The 13,187-nt window shown below is 48.1% G+C and overlaps 1 protein-coding gene across 1 annotated transcript in view; it reads left to right on the forward strand.

The window, feature by feature from the left end:
• Positions 1-13,187, forward strand: part of STAC2 (SH3 and cysteine rich domain 2) — a 170,665-nt gene that overhangs the window by 142,226 nt on the left and 15,252 nt on the right. Inside the window, exons 4-10 of the mRNA XM_069237460.1 lie at positions 379-463; positions 1,502-1,614; positions 1,708-1,780; positions 6,660-6,715; positions 6,806-6,915; positions 11,488-11,539; positions 12,724-12,861. Of these exons, the coding sequence (XP_069093561.1) occupies positions 379-463; positions 1,502-1,614; positions 1,708-1,780; positions 6,660-6,715; positions 6,806-6,915; positions 11,488-11,539; positions 12,724-12,861 (627 nt within the window). The remainder of the gene's footprint in view (positions 1-378; positions 464-1,501; positions 1,615-1,707; positions 1,781-6,659; positions 6,716-6,805; positions 6,916-11,487; positions 11,540-12,723; positions 12,862-13,187) is intronic.

The following is a 13,187-nucleotide window of genomic DNA, read 5'->3' on the forward strand; positions in this document are numbered from 1 at the left end:
AGTTGTGCTTCCCATGCTGTAGTTAAGCTTGTATTGCTGCTTTCAGTCCTGTACCTGTTGTGTGAGGGAAGCTTGCAGTACTAATTCCTGTATGTGCCTTTACTGTGTGTGAAGGGAACTTGCAGTTCTGCTGGCCATCCTGTACCTGATGTGTTAGGAAAGCTTTATGTGTGCTGCTTCCTTTTCTATGTGTCTTACTTGTAGCAGAGAGGGTGGTAAATGATTGCACCTTTCAGACAGATACTGGGGTAAAATTCTAACAGAAATCTTTTACAAAAGCAAGACAAGGGGTAATTAGGTGTATACCCCTGAACTGTATCTATGTAAAAGTAACCCCACCCTCCTCTATTTTTCCCCGCTTCTCTCCTTGTCTTCCAGTCGACGTCTTTCCGGCGGAACTTCAGCTCGCCCCTCCTGCTCCATGACCCGCAAGGCAGCCCGAAGGAGACCCCGCCGGCAGCAGGTGAGCGTAATCACGTTACAAGGGGGAGGGGTGAGGGCGTGGCCACCCAGCTCTAGCTGGCTTTAACTGAGGAGCAATGTCTGGAGGAGAATTGGACTATCCAAATACCAGGGCGGGTCTTTAAGGATTTTCTAAAATTTAGAAAGTCATTTTCAAGTCTCCGCTGTAATGTTATGGAACTTCCACAGGGAGGAACCCTGAGCATGAAAAGTTAGACTTCCAGATCTCTAGTTGGCTAGTCGTCAAAAGGTATCTGTTGACAGACCTGAGGCTTTTGGTCGGTTGGTGACAGACAGTTTTGTGAGCTTTTCTGGTGATTGACCATGAAGCTCTTGTGACCCTCTGGTTTGTTTTTCTCATGTGGGCGCGTGATGTGTTCAGGTAAGGGTTGGCTTATGACCTGGTGGTGTGTTCTCCCTAGGATCCCAGGTAAAGGGTACGTTTCGAGCTTAAATGTAGGGTGACCCCCCCAAGAAATGTATGTTCCTTCCCCTGAAGGGCTCATTTAAAGGATAGCCTGTGTGACAGTGTGATGTGTTCTGTTCCTAGGGGATGGTGGGGGGTGCTCTGACTGTGTGACGTGTTCTGTTCCTGGGGAGCTCAACTAAAGGATAAACCATGCAACATCGTGATGCGTTCTGTTCCTGGAGAACTCGGGCAAGCATCAGCTCTTGTGACTGTGGTCAGTGCTTAATTTGAGCCAGTGGTTTCCGGAGCTCGGCACTGGCACTTAACTGTCAACACCGGCACTTATAACAGTTTGCCACACTGGGCACTGTTTGTCTAATTTAAAGATGAGCAAACAGCTCTTTATTCATTCAATATACTTCAAAAATGACTAATAGCTGCCACCAAAGCCATTCTTGTAGCGTTGGGGCCTTGAATAGCCTGAATTGTCACTCTCAATTGTGTCTGGCAGCTCTGGCGCGGGCAATGGGTGGTGCAAGCCGCCAAGTTGCAGAGGCCTCCTGATGAGGAGCCCAACACTTGTGTTTTTACAAATCAGTTACTGGATGTGTTCTCCTTGCGGGTCTCTAGGTCCCAGCGGGAAGGTGGACCCGGTGTATGAGGCTCTGCGCTACGGCACCTCCCTGGCTTACATGAACCGCTCCAGCTTCAGCAGCGTGTCTGAATCGCCCACCAGGAGTCTGGTAGGTCTGCTGTGGCCGGCACTGGCGCGGGCTGCGCGGGTGGGGCTCTTCTGCTTCCATGACGACTGCTGACCTCTGTCTCTCCCTCTTCAGAGCGAGAAGGATGAAGGGGTGGAAGATCCTGAGGGCAGCATCAGGAGCTCGGAGGACACCCACAGTGACAACGGTAAGGTGGGCCTGGAGGGCGAGGGGATAAGGGGGACAGGGAGGGCTCAAGGAAGAGGAATGGCAGGAACAGTAGAGGGCAGATGGGGTGGTCTGGGTTCTAGGAAGAGCAAGGTTGGGGTACAGCAGACGGAAGGAGAAGAGACTATGGACTGGGGTTGGGCCAAAAGATGACAAGGATGTAGGTGATAACCTTGAAGCGCATGAGAGCCTTGGAGAAGGGGATGATGCAGATGAACAGTAATAGTGGGATGTTGCAGGAAGCAGGAAGGGGTTAATTAAAGACAGGAGGGGGTGTGAGGAGCAGAAGCAGAGTCTCCCACATTCTCTCACTCAAAGATCCAATTCCCCGGGTGAAACACTAGTGCAGCATTTACCCAGAAGCGTCAGACCAATGCCCAAACTCTCCTGCTGTTTCACAGTTATGACATCTTTCACTGCCCATTCAGTCCATCAAAAGGGCTCATGTTACTGACTAGGAACAGCAGCCAAGGGCCCCTCTGTATGACTAATACTATCACAAAAGCTCCCACCACTGTACAGGAACTGCAAACAATGTGTTCTATTTCTGTCAAGCAACTGCACCCAAGGCCTTCGTAACTGTGCAGAAACAGCACCTCACCCAGGGCTTGAGATGTATGTACCAGGCCAGCATCCAGAGTTTAAAAAAAAGAAATATACCTTCGCCTTCTTTCTTTCAGTCTCCCCATCCTAACTCTTTCTTCTCTATATACACGTGCAAGCTCACATACAGATTATCTATCTATCTATCTATCTATCTATCTATCTATCTATCTATCTATCTATCTATCTATCTATCTATCTATCTATCTATCTATCTATCTATCTATCTTCATTTCCTTCAGTTCCACTGTTCATTATTTTCTTACATTCTTGTTTCTTTCTCTTCATTGGTTTCACCCCTCTGTTATGTTCGTCCCTTGCCATTCTACATCGAGTTCCACTTCTTTATTTTTATTGCTTTTCTCCCTCATTCTCTTTCCTTTGATGTTCTTTTTAAAGACCTTGGGTCACTATTGTTCTCCCATTAAGGGATCTTAGGTTATTAACCACATTATGAGTTGCCCTGGCTTCTGTTAGCCACTTTATGTGCTGTCCCCACTCCTGGCAGATGACTAGACTTCATGGCCACTCCATTCCAGACTTTTATGCATCTGTTGTCAAGGCCACATCTGGACCAAACCCCAGCCTTGGTCCTTAACCACCACGACAAAACATGCAGCCTTGGCACAGCCTGTGTGGGGCATCTGCATCCACAAAATCACAGCAGTTTGGAGAGTCCATATTCCTCCACAAATTCCTTCCGCTGCTATTTTAGGGGTATCTGCCCCCTCCAAACATTATGCTTCTCATGCGGATTTTTTTTTGCAGGACTGTGTGGTGAGCCCTGGCTTCCGCAAAGGGTCAGAGATTACTGCACCCCTAGAAAGCTGGCACACACCCAGAGGTTTGGGGGCCTGTCAAAATCAATGAAAGTATAGTCATTTTTCCCCCATGATCCAGGGGTGTTGTGCTTATATGTCCAAAAGACACTCATGCCTACCCGTGGCCTGTAATTGCACCTCATGTTTGTAAGGGTTCTTGTTTCTGTGAATTTCAGACTTTCAAGTCCATCTAGGAGCATAAACCACTGACCTGTACACATCTATAGATCTAGATAATGTCATAGCAGGATCCCAGCAAGATATCACAACATTCCAGAGAATCTATTCATCCGTATGTTCTGCCCATACATTGTTGAGACAGTCATTTAGAGGAAAACCATGGCTGCTTATTTACAGGAAATGAACCACTGCAAATATTACTTAGCAGCTTGACAGCACCAGCAGACATCAGTAGATGTCATGTTCAGACAGCCAGACTTACATCTGTAATGTATGTTGCACATCTGTGCATACATAATTAATTACAGGACGCCTCTGCCATTAAAGCTATCTGGCAGGAGTCCCTGATGTCACTCGGAAAGTCTAATGGGCAGTTCAAACAATTATCGCAAATTAATGTCACACTGCCCATCTTCCACACAATCTCTGAAGCAGCAGCTGCAGGGAATACATTCCAATCTGTGTCAGCCAGCTCCCTGAGGCCATAATAGCGCTAAAAATGCAGTTGAACATTTGAAACATATGTCACATGTAAAATGGCTGATCCCCCGCATTACAGAATAACACTGCCCGTACTCCAAGATAGTACTGTTCATAAATTACTTTACCTAGAAATCTTCTGTTAGACATAACACCCAAGGTTTCCATGGTTTATCACGCGCACTTCTACAACCATTTAAAAGCATCAGGCAATAAACCTTCCTCCTGTGCACCATATTTAAATGTCTTAACCGGCTGCTGATGTTTGTAGTAAATATACCCTTCAACAATTCTGTGGTTACGATGGAAACAAAAATTACTTTAAGCATGCTTTTGTTGTAAAACGTTTAGCACAAATATGCTACATTGTATGCTTGAGATTATATGTAGCAATGTGTAAGGCTTCCATTAATGTAGTTATCAATATTTATAAATCCAGAATAAAGTGGACTACTTAGATAATGGCTTTTAGTATAAAGCAAGAACATTTGAAGCCATGCATCTGTTTGTATAACCCAGAGCAGATGATCACACCTGATTATGCTTGTGTGACAAAGCAAGGCCTCAGGGGACCTAGCATGTGTGGCCTGGGGTTCACAGAGCAATATATTAATTAACAACCCTGCTTAAGCAAAGTAAATATATAGCGCCTCTCTGACAATGCGCGCTTTAGATCCAAGACCAAAGGTGATTGGCTGCACATCTCCTTTAAGTTGTGTAGAGGCTTCTGACTTTGAACCCAGACGATCCAGAAGATGTCTGCAGACTTGTTCAGGCATCCTCTGCGGGCCAGTTGTCACTTTCATGGTACAAAGCCCTACACATTCGCCACTGGCAATCTTAAGTTTCAGACTGAGGCACTACAGAAAGGCAGCAGTGGTGTCCCTCATGTGTTAAGTACCACCTCGAGCACCAGGGCTGGTGGTGGCACGTTCAAAGAGGAAACCCAAGCTCCTGAGCTGAGGGTAGCGTGTCCAATAGGAAGCCCCAAACACCAGAGCTTTAGGTAGCACGTCCAGAGAGAAAGCCCCGTGCACCAGACCTGAAGGTAGCACATCAAAAGGGGATACACCAGAGCTGTTGGTAGCACCTCTAAAGGGGATGTCCTGAGCACCAGAGATGAAGGTAGCACATCTAAAGAAGAAGCCCGAACACCAAAGTTGGAGGTAGCGCGTCCAAATGGGAAGCACGAGCACCAGAGCTGGAGGTAGAACATCCAAAGGGGAAGCACTAGCACCATAGATGAAGGTAGCACATCCAAAGAAGAAGCCCTAAGCACCAGAGATGGTGGTAGCACGTCCATAGGGAAACCCCGAGCACCAGAGCTGGAGGTAGCACGTCCAGAGAGAAAGCCCCGTACACCAGAGCTGAAGGTAGCACATCAAAAGGGGATGCACCAGAGCTGGTGGTAGCACCTCCAAAGGAGATTCCGTGAGCACCAGAGATGAAGGTAGCACATCCAAAGAAGAAGCCCTAAGCACCAGAGCTGGTGGTAGCACGTCCATAGGGGAAACCCCGAGCACCAGAGCTGGAGGTAGCACGTCCAGAGAGAAAGTCCCGTACACCAGAGCTGAAGGTAGCACATCAAAAGGGGATGCACCAGAGCTGGTGGTAGCACCTCCAAAGGAGATTCCGTGAGCACCAGAGATGAAGGTAGCACATCCAAAGAAGAAGCCCTAAGCACCAGAGCTGGTGGTAGCACGTCCATAGGGGAAACATCGAGCACCAGAGCTGGATGTAGCACGTCCAAATGGAAACCAAGGGCACCAGAGCTGGAGATAGCACGTCCAGAGAGAAAGCCCCGTACACCAGAGCTGAAGGTAGCACATCAAAAGGGGATGCACCAGAGCTGGTGGTAGCACCTCCAAAGGGGATGTCCCGAGCACCAGTGCCAGAGGTAGCACGTCCAAAGCGGAAGTCCCGATCACCAGAACTGAGGTAGCTCTTCCAAAGGGGATGTCCCGAGCACCAGAGCTGGAGGTAGCACATCCCCTGTGTCCCCATGGGCCATCTGAAGCCAAGGATTCTTCAACCCAATGCACAGTCAGGCCCTCTCCTGCTTCTGGTGATAGAGTAAAACCTCAATAGACACTCACTAGTAAATTCGAGGACCGATTCACAAAGCAGTCTAAGCTGTTTTCAAAAGTGCATGCCCACAGCTCACGCCTTTTGCCCTTCATAAGCGTGGGTCCAGTACTAAGGGACTAGCATTTGTAAGGGACTGGTCAGCTTCTGTAACGCCTATTGTGAAACATAAATTAATTATTATTCCTCTATTTGCAGTTTATACACAGTATGAAGAAACATATAAACAACATGCAAAACAATATAGTGTCCATTTATTGTTCTATAGGCAGTCCATGGTGTTCCACGTTCATACAGGTTTATTACACACGAACAACTCCTGGCACTTATTGTGCATGTCTTGTTACATGCTGATGTATTGGATACTACCTTAGTGTGCCAGAGCTGATTCTAACTAATAATTACAGTTTAAACCAACAATACGGCAGACCTGGCTGCGTTTGTATAATTTATTTTAGGCTTTGAGATTTAAAATATTGACCGAAATCTAATTTCATTTCGCAATTCTTTATCGTTGTTATTCACCTACCATACGTTCTTTTTTTCATTCCTCTCTTCTATTTTGTTTTTTCTCCATTATATTTTCTCCTATCCTTTCCCTATATTATTCTTCCGAACTTTCTCGCTCTTCCTATAGTTTTTCTCTCTTATTTTCCTCTCTCACGTTTTCTTCCTCTCTTCTTGGCACAGTGTTTGCTACCACGGAGAGCGAAGGGCCCGTCCCAGAAGAGAAGGTCAGCGAACAGGTACGGTGGGGTTCAGGGACATGTTGGGCCTTCTTATAGTATTAGTGAATACTGTAATGTGTGATCTGTGTTCTCTCTATATTCATGCAGGTCTCTCAGGCGGGTTCCAGGACTGCTCCGAGGAAAGAAATCTCCCCCATGTACTGCTATGTGGCCCTGTACAAGTTCCTACCTCAGGAGAACAATGACCTTCCCCTGCAGTAAGTCACGTGCCAGAGATCTTCCATTACAATAAGTACTCCATTAAACTAGGTACTTTGAGGTTCTCCTGCATTAAGTCAAGTGCCAGAGAACTTCCACTGGACTAGGTACTGTGAGGTTCTCCTGCAGTAACTCCTGTGCCAGGGACCTTCCACTGAACTAGGTACTGTGAGGTTCTTCTGCTGCTAGTCAAGTGCCAGAGACCTTCCACTGAACTGGGTACTGTGAGGTTCTCCTGCAGTAACTCCTGTTCCAGGGACCTTCCACTGAACTAGGTACTGTGAGGTTCTTCTTCTGCGAGTCAAGTGCCAGAGACCTTCCACTGAACTGGGTACTGTGAGGTTCTCCTACAGTGAGTCAAGTGCCAGGGACCTTCCACTGGACTAGGTACTGTGAGGTTCTCCTGCAGCGAGTCATGTGCCAGGGACCTTCCACTGAACTAGGTACTGTAAGGTTCTCCTGCAGTAACTCCTGTGCCAGGGACCTTCCACTGAACTAGGTACTGTGAGGTTCTCCTACAGTGAGTCATGTGCCAGAGACCTTCCACTGGACTAGGTACTGTGAGGTTCTCCTGCAGTGAGTCACGTGCCAGGGACCTTCCACTGGACTAGGTACTGTGAGGTTCTCCTGCAGTGACTCATGTGCCAGGGACCTTCCACTGAACTAGGTACTGTGAGGTTCTTCTGCTGCAAGTCAAGTGCCAGAGACCTTCCACTGAACTAGGTACTGTGAGGTTCTCCTACAGTGAGTCAAGTGCCAGAGACCTTCCACTGAACTAGGTACTGTGAGGTTCTCCTGCAGTGACTCATGTGCTAGGGACCTTCCACTGAACTAGGTACTGTGAGCTTCTCCTGTGGTGACTCATGTGCCAGGGACCTTCCACTGGACTAGGTACTGGGAGGTTCTCCTACAGTCGGTCATGTGCCAGAGACCTTCCACTGAACTAGGTACTGTGAGGTTCTCCTGCTGCGAGTCATGTGCCAGGGACCTTCCATGGAACTAGGTAATGTGAGGTTCTCCTGCAGTGACTCATGTGCTATGGACCTTCCACTGAACTAGGTACTGTGAGCTTCTCCTGTGGTGACTCATGTGCCAGGGACCTTCCACTGGACTAGGTACTGGGAGGTTCTCCTACAGTCGGTCATGTGCCAGAGACCTTCCACTGAACTAGGTACTGTGAGGTTCTCCTGCAGTGAGTCATGTGCCAGAGACCTTCCACTGGACTAGGTACTGTGAGGTTCTCCTGCAGCGAGTCACGTGCCAGGGACCTTCCACTGAACTAGGTACTGTGAGGTTCTCCTGCAGTGACTCATGTGCCAGGGACCTTCCACTGAACTAGGTACTGTGAGGTTCTTCTGCTGCAAGTCAAGTGCCAGAGACCTTCCACTGAACTAGGTACTGTGAGGTTCTCCTACAGTGAGTCAAGTGCCAGAGACCTTCCACTGAACTAGGTACTGTGAGGTTCTCCTGCAGTGGCTCATGTGCTAGGGACCTTCCACTGAACTAGGTACTGTGTGCTTCTCCTGTGGTGACTCATGTGCCAGGGACCTTCCACTGGACTAGGTACTGGGAGGTTCTCCTACAGTCGGTCATGTGCCAGAGACCTTCCACTGAACTAGGTACTGTGAGGTTCTCCTGCTGCGAGTCATGTGCCAGGGACCTTCCACGGAACTAGGTAATATGAGGTTCTCCTGCTGCGAGTCATGTGCCAGGGACCTTCCCCTGGACTAGGTACTGTGAGGTTCTCCTGCTGTGAGTCATGTGCCAGGGACCTTCCACGGAACTAGGTACTGTGAGGTTCTCCTGCTGCGAGTCATGTGCCAGGGACCTTCCCCTGGACTAGGTACTGTGAGGTTCTCCTGCAGGGAGTCATGTGCCAGAGACCTTCCACTGGACTAGGTACTGTGAAGTTCTCCTGCGGTGCCACTGAACTAGGTACTGAGAGGTTCTCCTACAGCAAGTCATGTGCCAGAGACCTTCCACTGGACTAGGAACTGTGAGGTTCTCCTGCAGCGAGTCATGTGCCAGGGACCTTACTCTGGACTGGGTACTGTGAGGTTCTCCTGCAGCGAGTCACGTGCCAGGGACCTTCCACTGGAATAGGAACTGTGAGGTTCTCCTGCAGCGAGTCACGTGTCAGAGCCCTTAAACTGGACTAGGTACCGTGAGGTTCTCCTGCAGTGAGTCATGTGCTAGGGACCTTCCACTGAACTAGGTACTGTGAGGTTCTCCTGCAGTGAGTCATGTGCCAGAGACCTTCCACTGGACTAGGTACTGTGAGGTTCTCCTGCAGTAAGTCGTGCAAGAGACCGCCCTCCCGGCACTAGGTGCTGTGATTTTAGCTTTCCTCCACAGTTAGTTCTTCTGGGCTATTGTCGGGCATCGCGTTCCGATATCATGCCAGTGTTTTGATTTTCTTCTGCAACAAGACAGTCGTGGAATCCTGTCCTTCCACGTGCTGAGAGAAAACACTTGACGTGCCAAGGACAGAGCTTTTTTGATTTCCAAATTAATTTCTACTGTGGGAGTTTATCTATGTGCCTAAAACCTTCCACATTTGTATTCTAGCCACATATGTAAACATTATAAAGTAAGCAATTCCTTGTAGCTCAAAGAAGTTCCCCAGTACTCTGTTGAGTAGAAAGGAGCAGGGAAATCACAGTATGATGCATTTATGAATGTACATTTAAAAAATATTCTAGGGCCATAACATATGTCAGCGTTGCCACCTACCTCAAGCATATACATGTACTGAAATAAATATTTTAAAGAACATAGCAACTTTAGCAAGAATACCAATCCTAAATAAAAGAAGCGCAGATAATGTTTCAAGGGCAGTGATGGGGTCACAAATTTAAGGAAATAAGAAACAAAAGGGATTACGGGAATATAACGTCAAGGTACATTTTTGATAATAATTGACCCACCCCAAGGTACATTTGGGATGAGAATACATTATGTGCTTTTGGACATACTTTGTAGGAGTGGGCATTTGGTTTTTAAATTATGTATCCAGAATCAATTATATTTGGGAAAGCAAAATTAGCATTCTTTTTTTAGATGTTTAATGATGGTGGAGAAGTGTGGCTCAATGGTTAGAGCAGCAAACCCTGTTGCAGAAATCTGGCCCGGGACCAGGGTTCAATTCCTGCCTCAGCGGGTCTTGGGCTCAATTTCCTCGGACCTGATAATTCTTGCATCAGTGCCTAATCTAATTCATGGGTCCCACTCTGTAACTCTGGGCAATAGCTTGCTTAATCTCCACAACGGCCCCAACAGCGCTGGGATGCCTGGCTTCACCTTGGAGGTTGCCCAGGAGTGGGCACCTCACAGGGAAAAAGCCAGGAGGGGTTCCACAGCGGTATGTGTACAGCGCCTTGAGACCCTAAAGGGTGAGTAGTGCGCTATACAAGTATGAAGTGTACAGTAGTGTCCTTACTATCAAACATGTTGCATGATGATTAAATTTCTATTAGTGCTGAAATTGCAAAAAGTTTTTCATATAAATGTTAGATAATTGGACAGTTATCAAGGATGTTTAAGGGTGATGTGAAAGATTTGCTATGGCAACTAGAAAATAAAAAATGTAAGTGAAGACAGATGGGGGTTGTTCTTTCCTTCTTATTGGTCCAGTGTGTAGTGTTGACTTCTGCTTTACACCTACACTGGGAGTGATATGATTGTAGGGCCACACAAGACACTGCTTCAGTGCATTGTGGTTTGCGCCTCCCTTCTTCCTAGTCGGATTAATACATTGTGTTATTGTACCCCCTTTGTGGTGTTTTATACTCAGTGTTCTGCCGTATATGTAAAGGGACTAAGAGATTGTGATGGTAGTCGGTGAGCACCCTGTGGTTTTGAGGTGGTACTGAAAGCCCAGACTGTCAGGACTTGACTGTGGCTCTGATTCTTCTGCAGAGGGTAGTGTGTGAGTGAGTTTCTGGAGTGTGCTGAGGGAGTCCCCTTTGTCTATTAGTCAGGAGAATGGCATGCAGTGTCTTTGGGAAGGGGCACTGGGTGGATATTGGGAAGATGGCTATTTTTGGAGGCTCTTTTTCTGGGGAAGGCTCTTCCCTTTGGTTCTGGAGGTGGACGCCTGCTTGAGGTTCTAGGGGTGGGGGAAGTCACTGTGGCTCTGGGGGGTAGAGGCACTATCTATGGCCCAGGCTAGGGACACCGACTGTATGTGTGTGTGTGAGCTGCACATACAGAGTTTCTGGGGGCGGGGCGGGCACTACCCCGGCTCTGGGACACTATACTTCTTGGGGCAGAGGCACCACCTCTCACTCTAGAGGGTGGGAGCCTGTGACTTTGAGTGGGGGGCACTGCCTGAGGTTCTGGGGGGAGGGGTCATGCCTGAGATTATGAGGGAGGGCACTGCCTGAGGTTCTGGGGGGAGGGGACAAGCCTGAGGTTCTGGGGGGAGGTGCCATGCCTGAGGTTCTGAGGGAGGGGCACTGTCTGAGGTTCTGAGGGAGGGACACTGCCTGTCACTCTAGTGGATATTGACTGCCCGCGGACACTGTCTCTGGTTTCATCTCAGCTAATGGAGTGTTCTGCTTCCCTTTCAGGCCTGGAGACAGGGTTATGGTGATAGATGACTCCAATGAGGATTGGTGGAAGGTGAGTGATGGGTGTAGTCTGCCTCAGCAACAAACATGAAATATCAATTACAGCGCACATTCTAAAAGAAGGGAAAGTGGAAGAGGCAGCAGCGGATAAAGGTGGGAGGCATGGGAGGAAGGAGGAGGGAAAAGGATGGATGGAAGAAAAAAGGAGGAAGGAGTGGAAAGAAGGAAGATGATGCAAATGGAAGGATAGGAAGGAATGGCAAGAAGGGGAACAGGCAAAAAAGGATAGTGAGAGACAATATGGCAGGAAAAGGTGAGCAAGGGAATGAGAACCGAGCAAGAAGGGAGGGGAGAGAAGTAATGCACAGCAGGGGTTAGGGAGATAAAGGGGCTTACACAAGGGGGTGAGAAGAGGATCTAGATAGAGATAACATGAGGAAGGTAAAAGTTGTAGGAACAGAACAATGGTAAAGGGGGGAAGGAGATACAGCACAAGATGAGAGGACAAAGGAAAATTAACAGAGAAAGAGGAACAGAGGGCGATTCTGGCGGTAGCCAGCAGAGTAATGGGCATAATAGGATGGGGAGAGTAGAGTTGACAGAGGGGAAATATATGGAAGAAGAAAGCATGGGAGAGACTAGAAGAGAAATGAGGGGAAAGAGAGCAAGAGAAGTGCAGACGGAAAGAAGGAGGAGCCAGGGATGAGATGGAGAATTTGTAGAGAAAAGGAGGAAAGGGAGAGAAGAAAAGAAGAAGGAAGCTGGTTATGTCTGCATAGAGGCAAGAGAAAAATAGTAGTCAGAAAAGAGGAGTAGAGGGTGTGAGGGAAGAACCAATAGAGTGATGTTGAAGAACAAGAGAGAGGGAGGCGAACAGATGTGGTGGGTGATGGCTGACCAGCATCTGAGGAGGACCAAAAGGTAGGGCAAGAGTAGTGGTGCTCCACGAAATGGGGAGGGCCCAGAGGAGGGACAAGAGAAGAGTTAAGACCAAGAGGTGAGGTTGACCAAGAAGAAGAATATGGGAGGAACCTCAGGAGGCAGAAGGTTGATGGTCATTGCTGCAGGTCAAGGGGGAGGCCATTGAACATGGCTGGGGGATAGGAGGGAATGCTGGTTGGGTATGATGAGGGACTAGAGGTGGTCAGTATCAGAGATAAAAAGGAAGATGGAAAAGAAAGCGCTATACTCTTGTGTCTGAAAGTCCCGCACTAAAAGCACCCTTTGTATCTTTAGGGGAAGTGTTCAGACAGAGTGGGGTTCTTCCCAGCCAACTTTGTACAGAGGGTGCGACCTGGAGAGAAGGTTTGGAAATGCATGAAACCATACCCGGGGAACAAGGAACAGGGCCACCTCAGCCTGAAGGAGAGCCAGGTGAGACCCGAACTGCACCCTTTCCCCATACACCGAGGGGGCGCAAACTGAAAGCAGCGCCTGCTCAGGCTGAAGGAGAGCCTGCTGAGACCACATGCATCATGACCCTGTGCCTAGAACCATCACTGACACACCATGGAATAGTCTGTTCAGCAGCTGTGAGTTCAACATAGCCCAACGTGGGTTGTGCAGACGTAGTATTTCTCAAGCAAGGCATCCTCCAAAAATTGATAACTTTAGACTAATTCCCCGCCTTACTCGCCGGACCTCAAAGCACCTATATTTTTTCAACTATTGCAAAATCACTTTTTCTGCCTCATATTTTT

The sequence above is a fragment of the Pleurodeles waltl genome, chromosome 6 (genome assembly GCF_031143425.1).
Source record: "Pleurodeles waltl isolate 20211129_DDA chromosome 6, aPleWal1.hap1.20221129, whole genome shotgun sequence".
Taxonomy (NCBI): Eukaryota; Metazoa; Chordata; class Amphibia; order Caudata; family Salamandridae; genus Pleurodeles; species Pleurodeles waltl.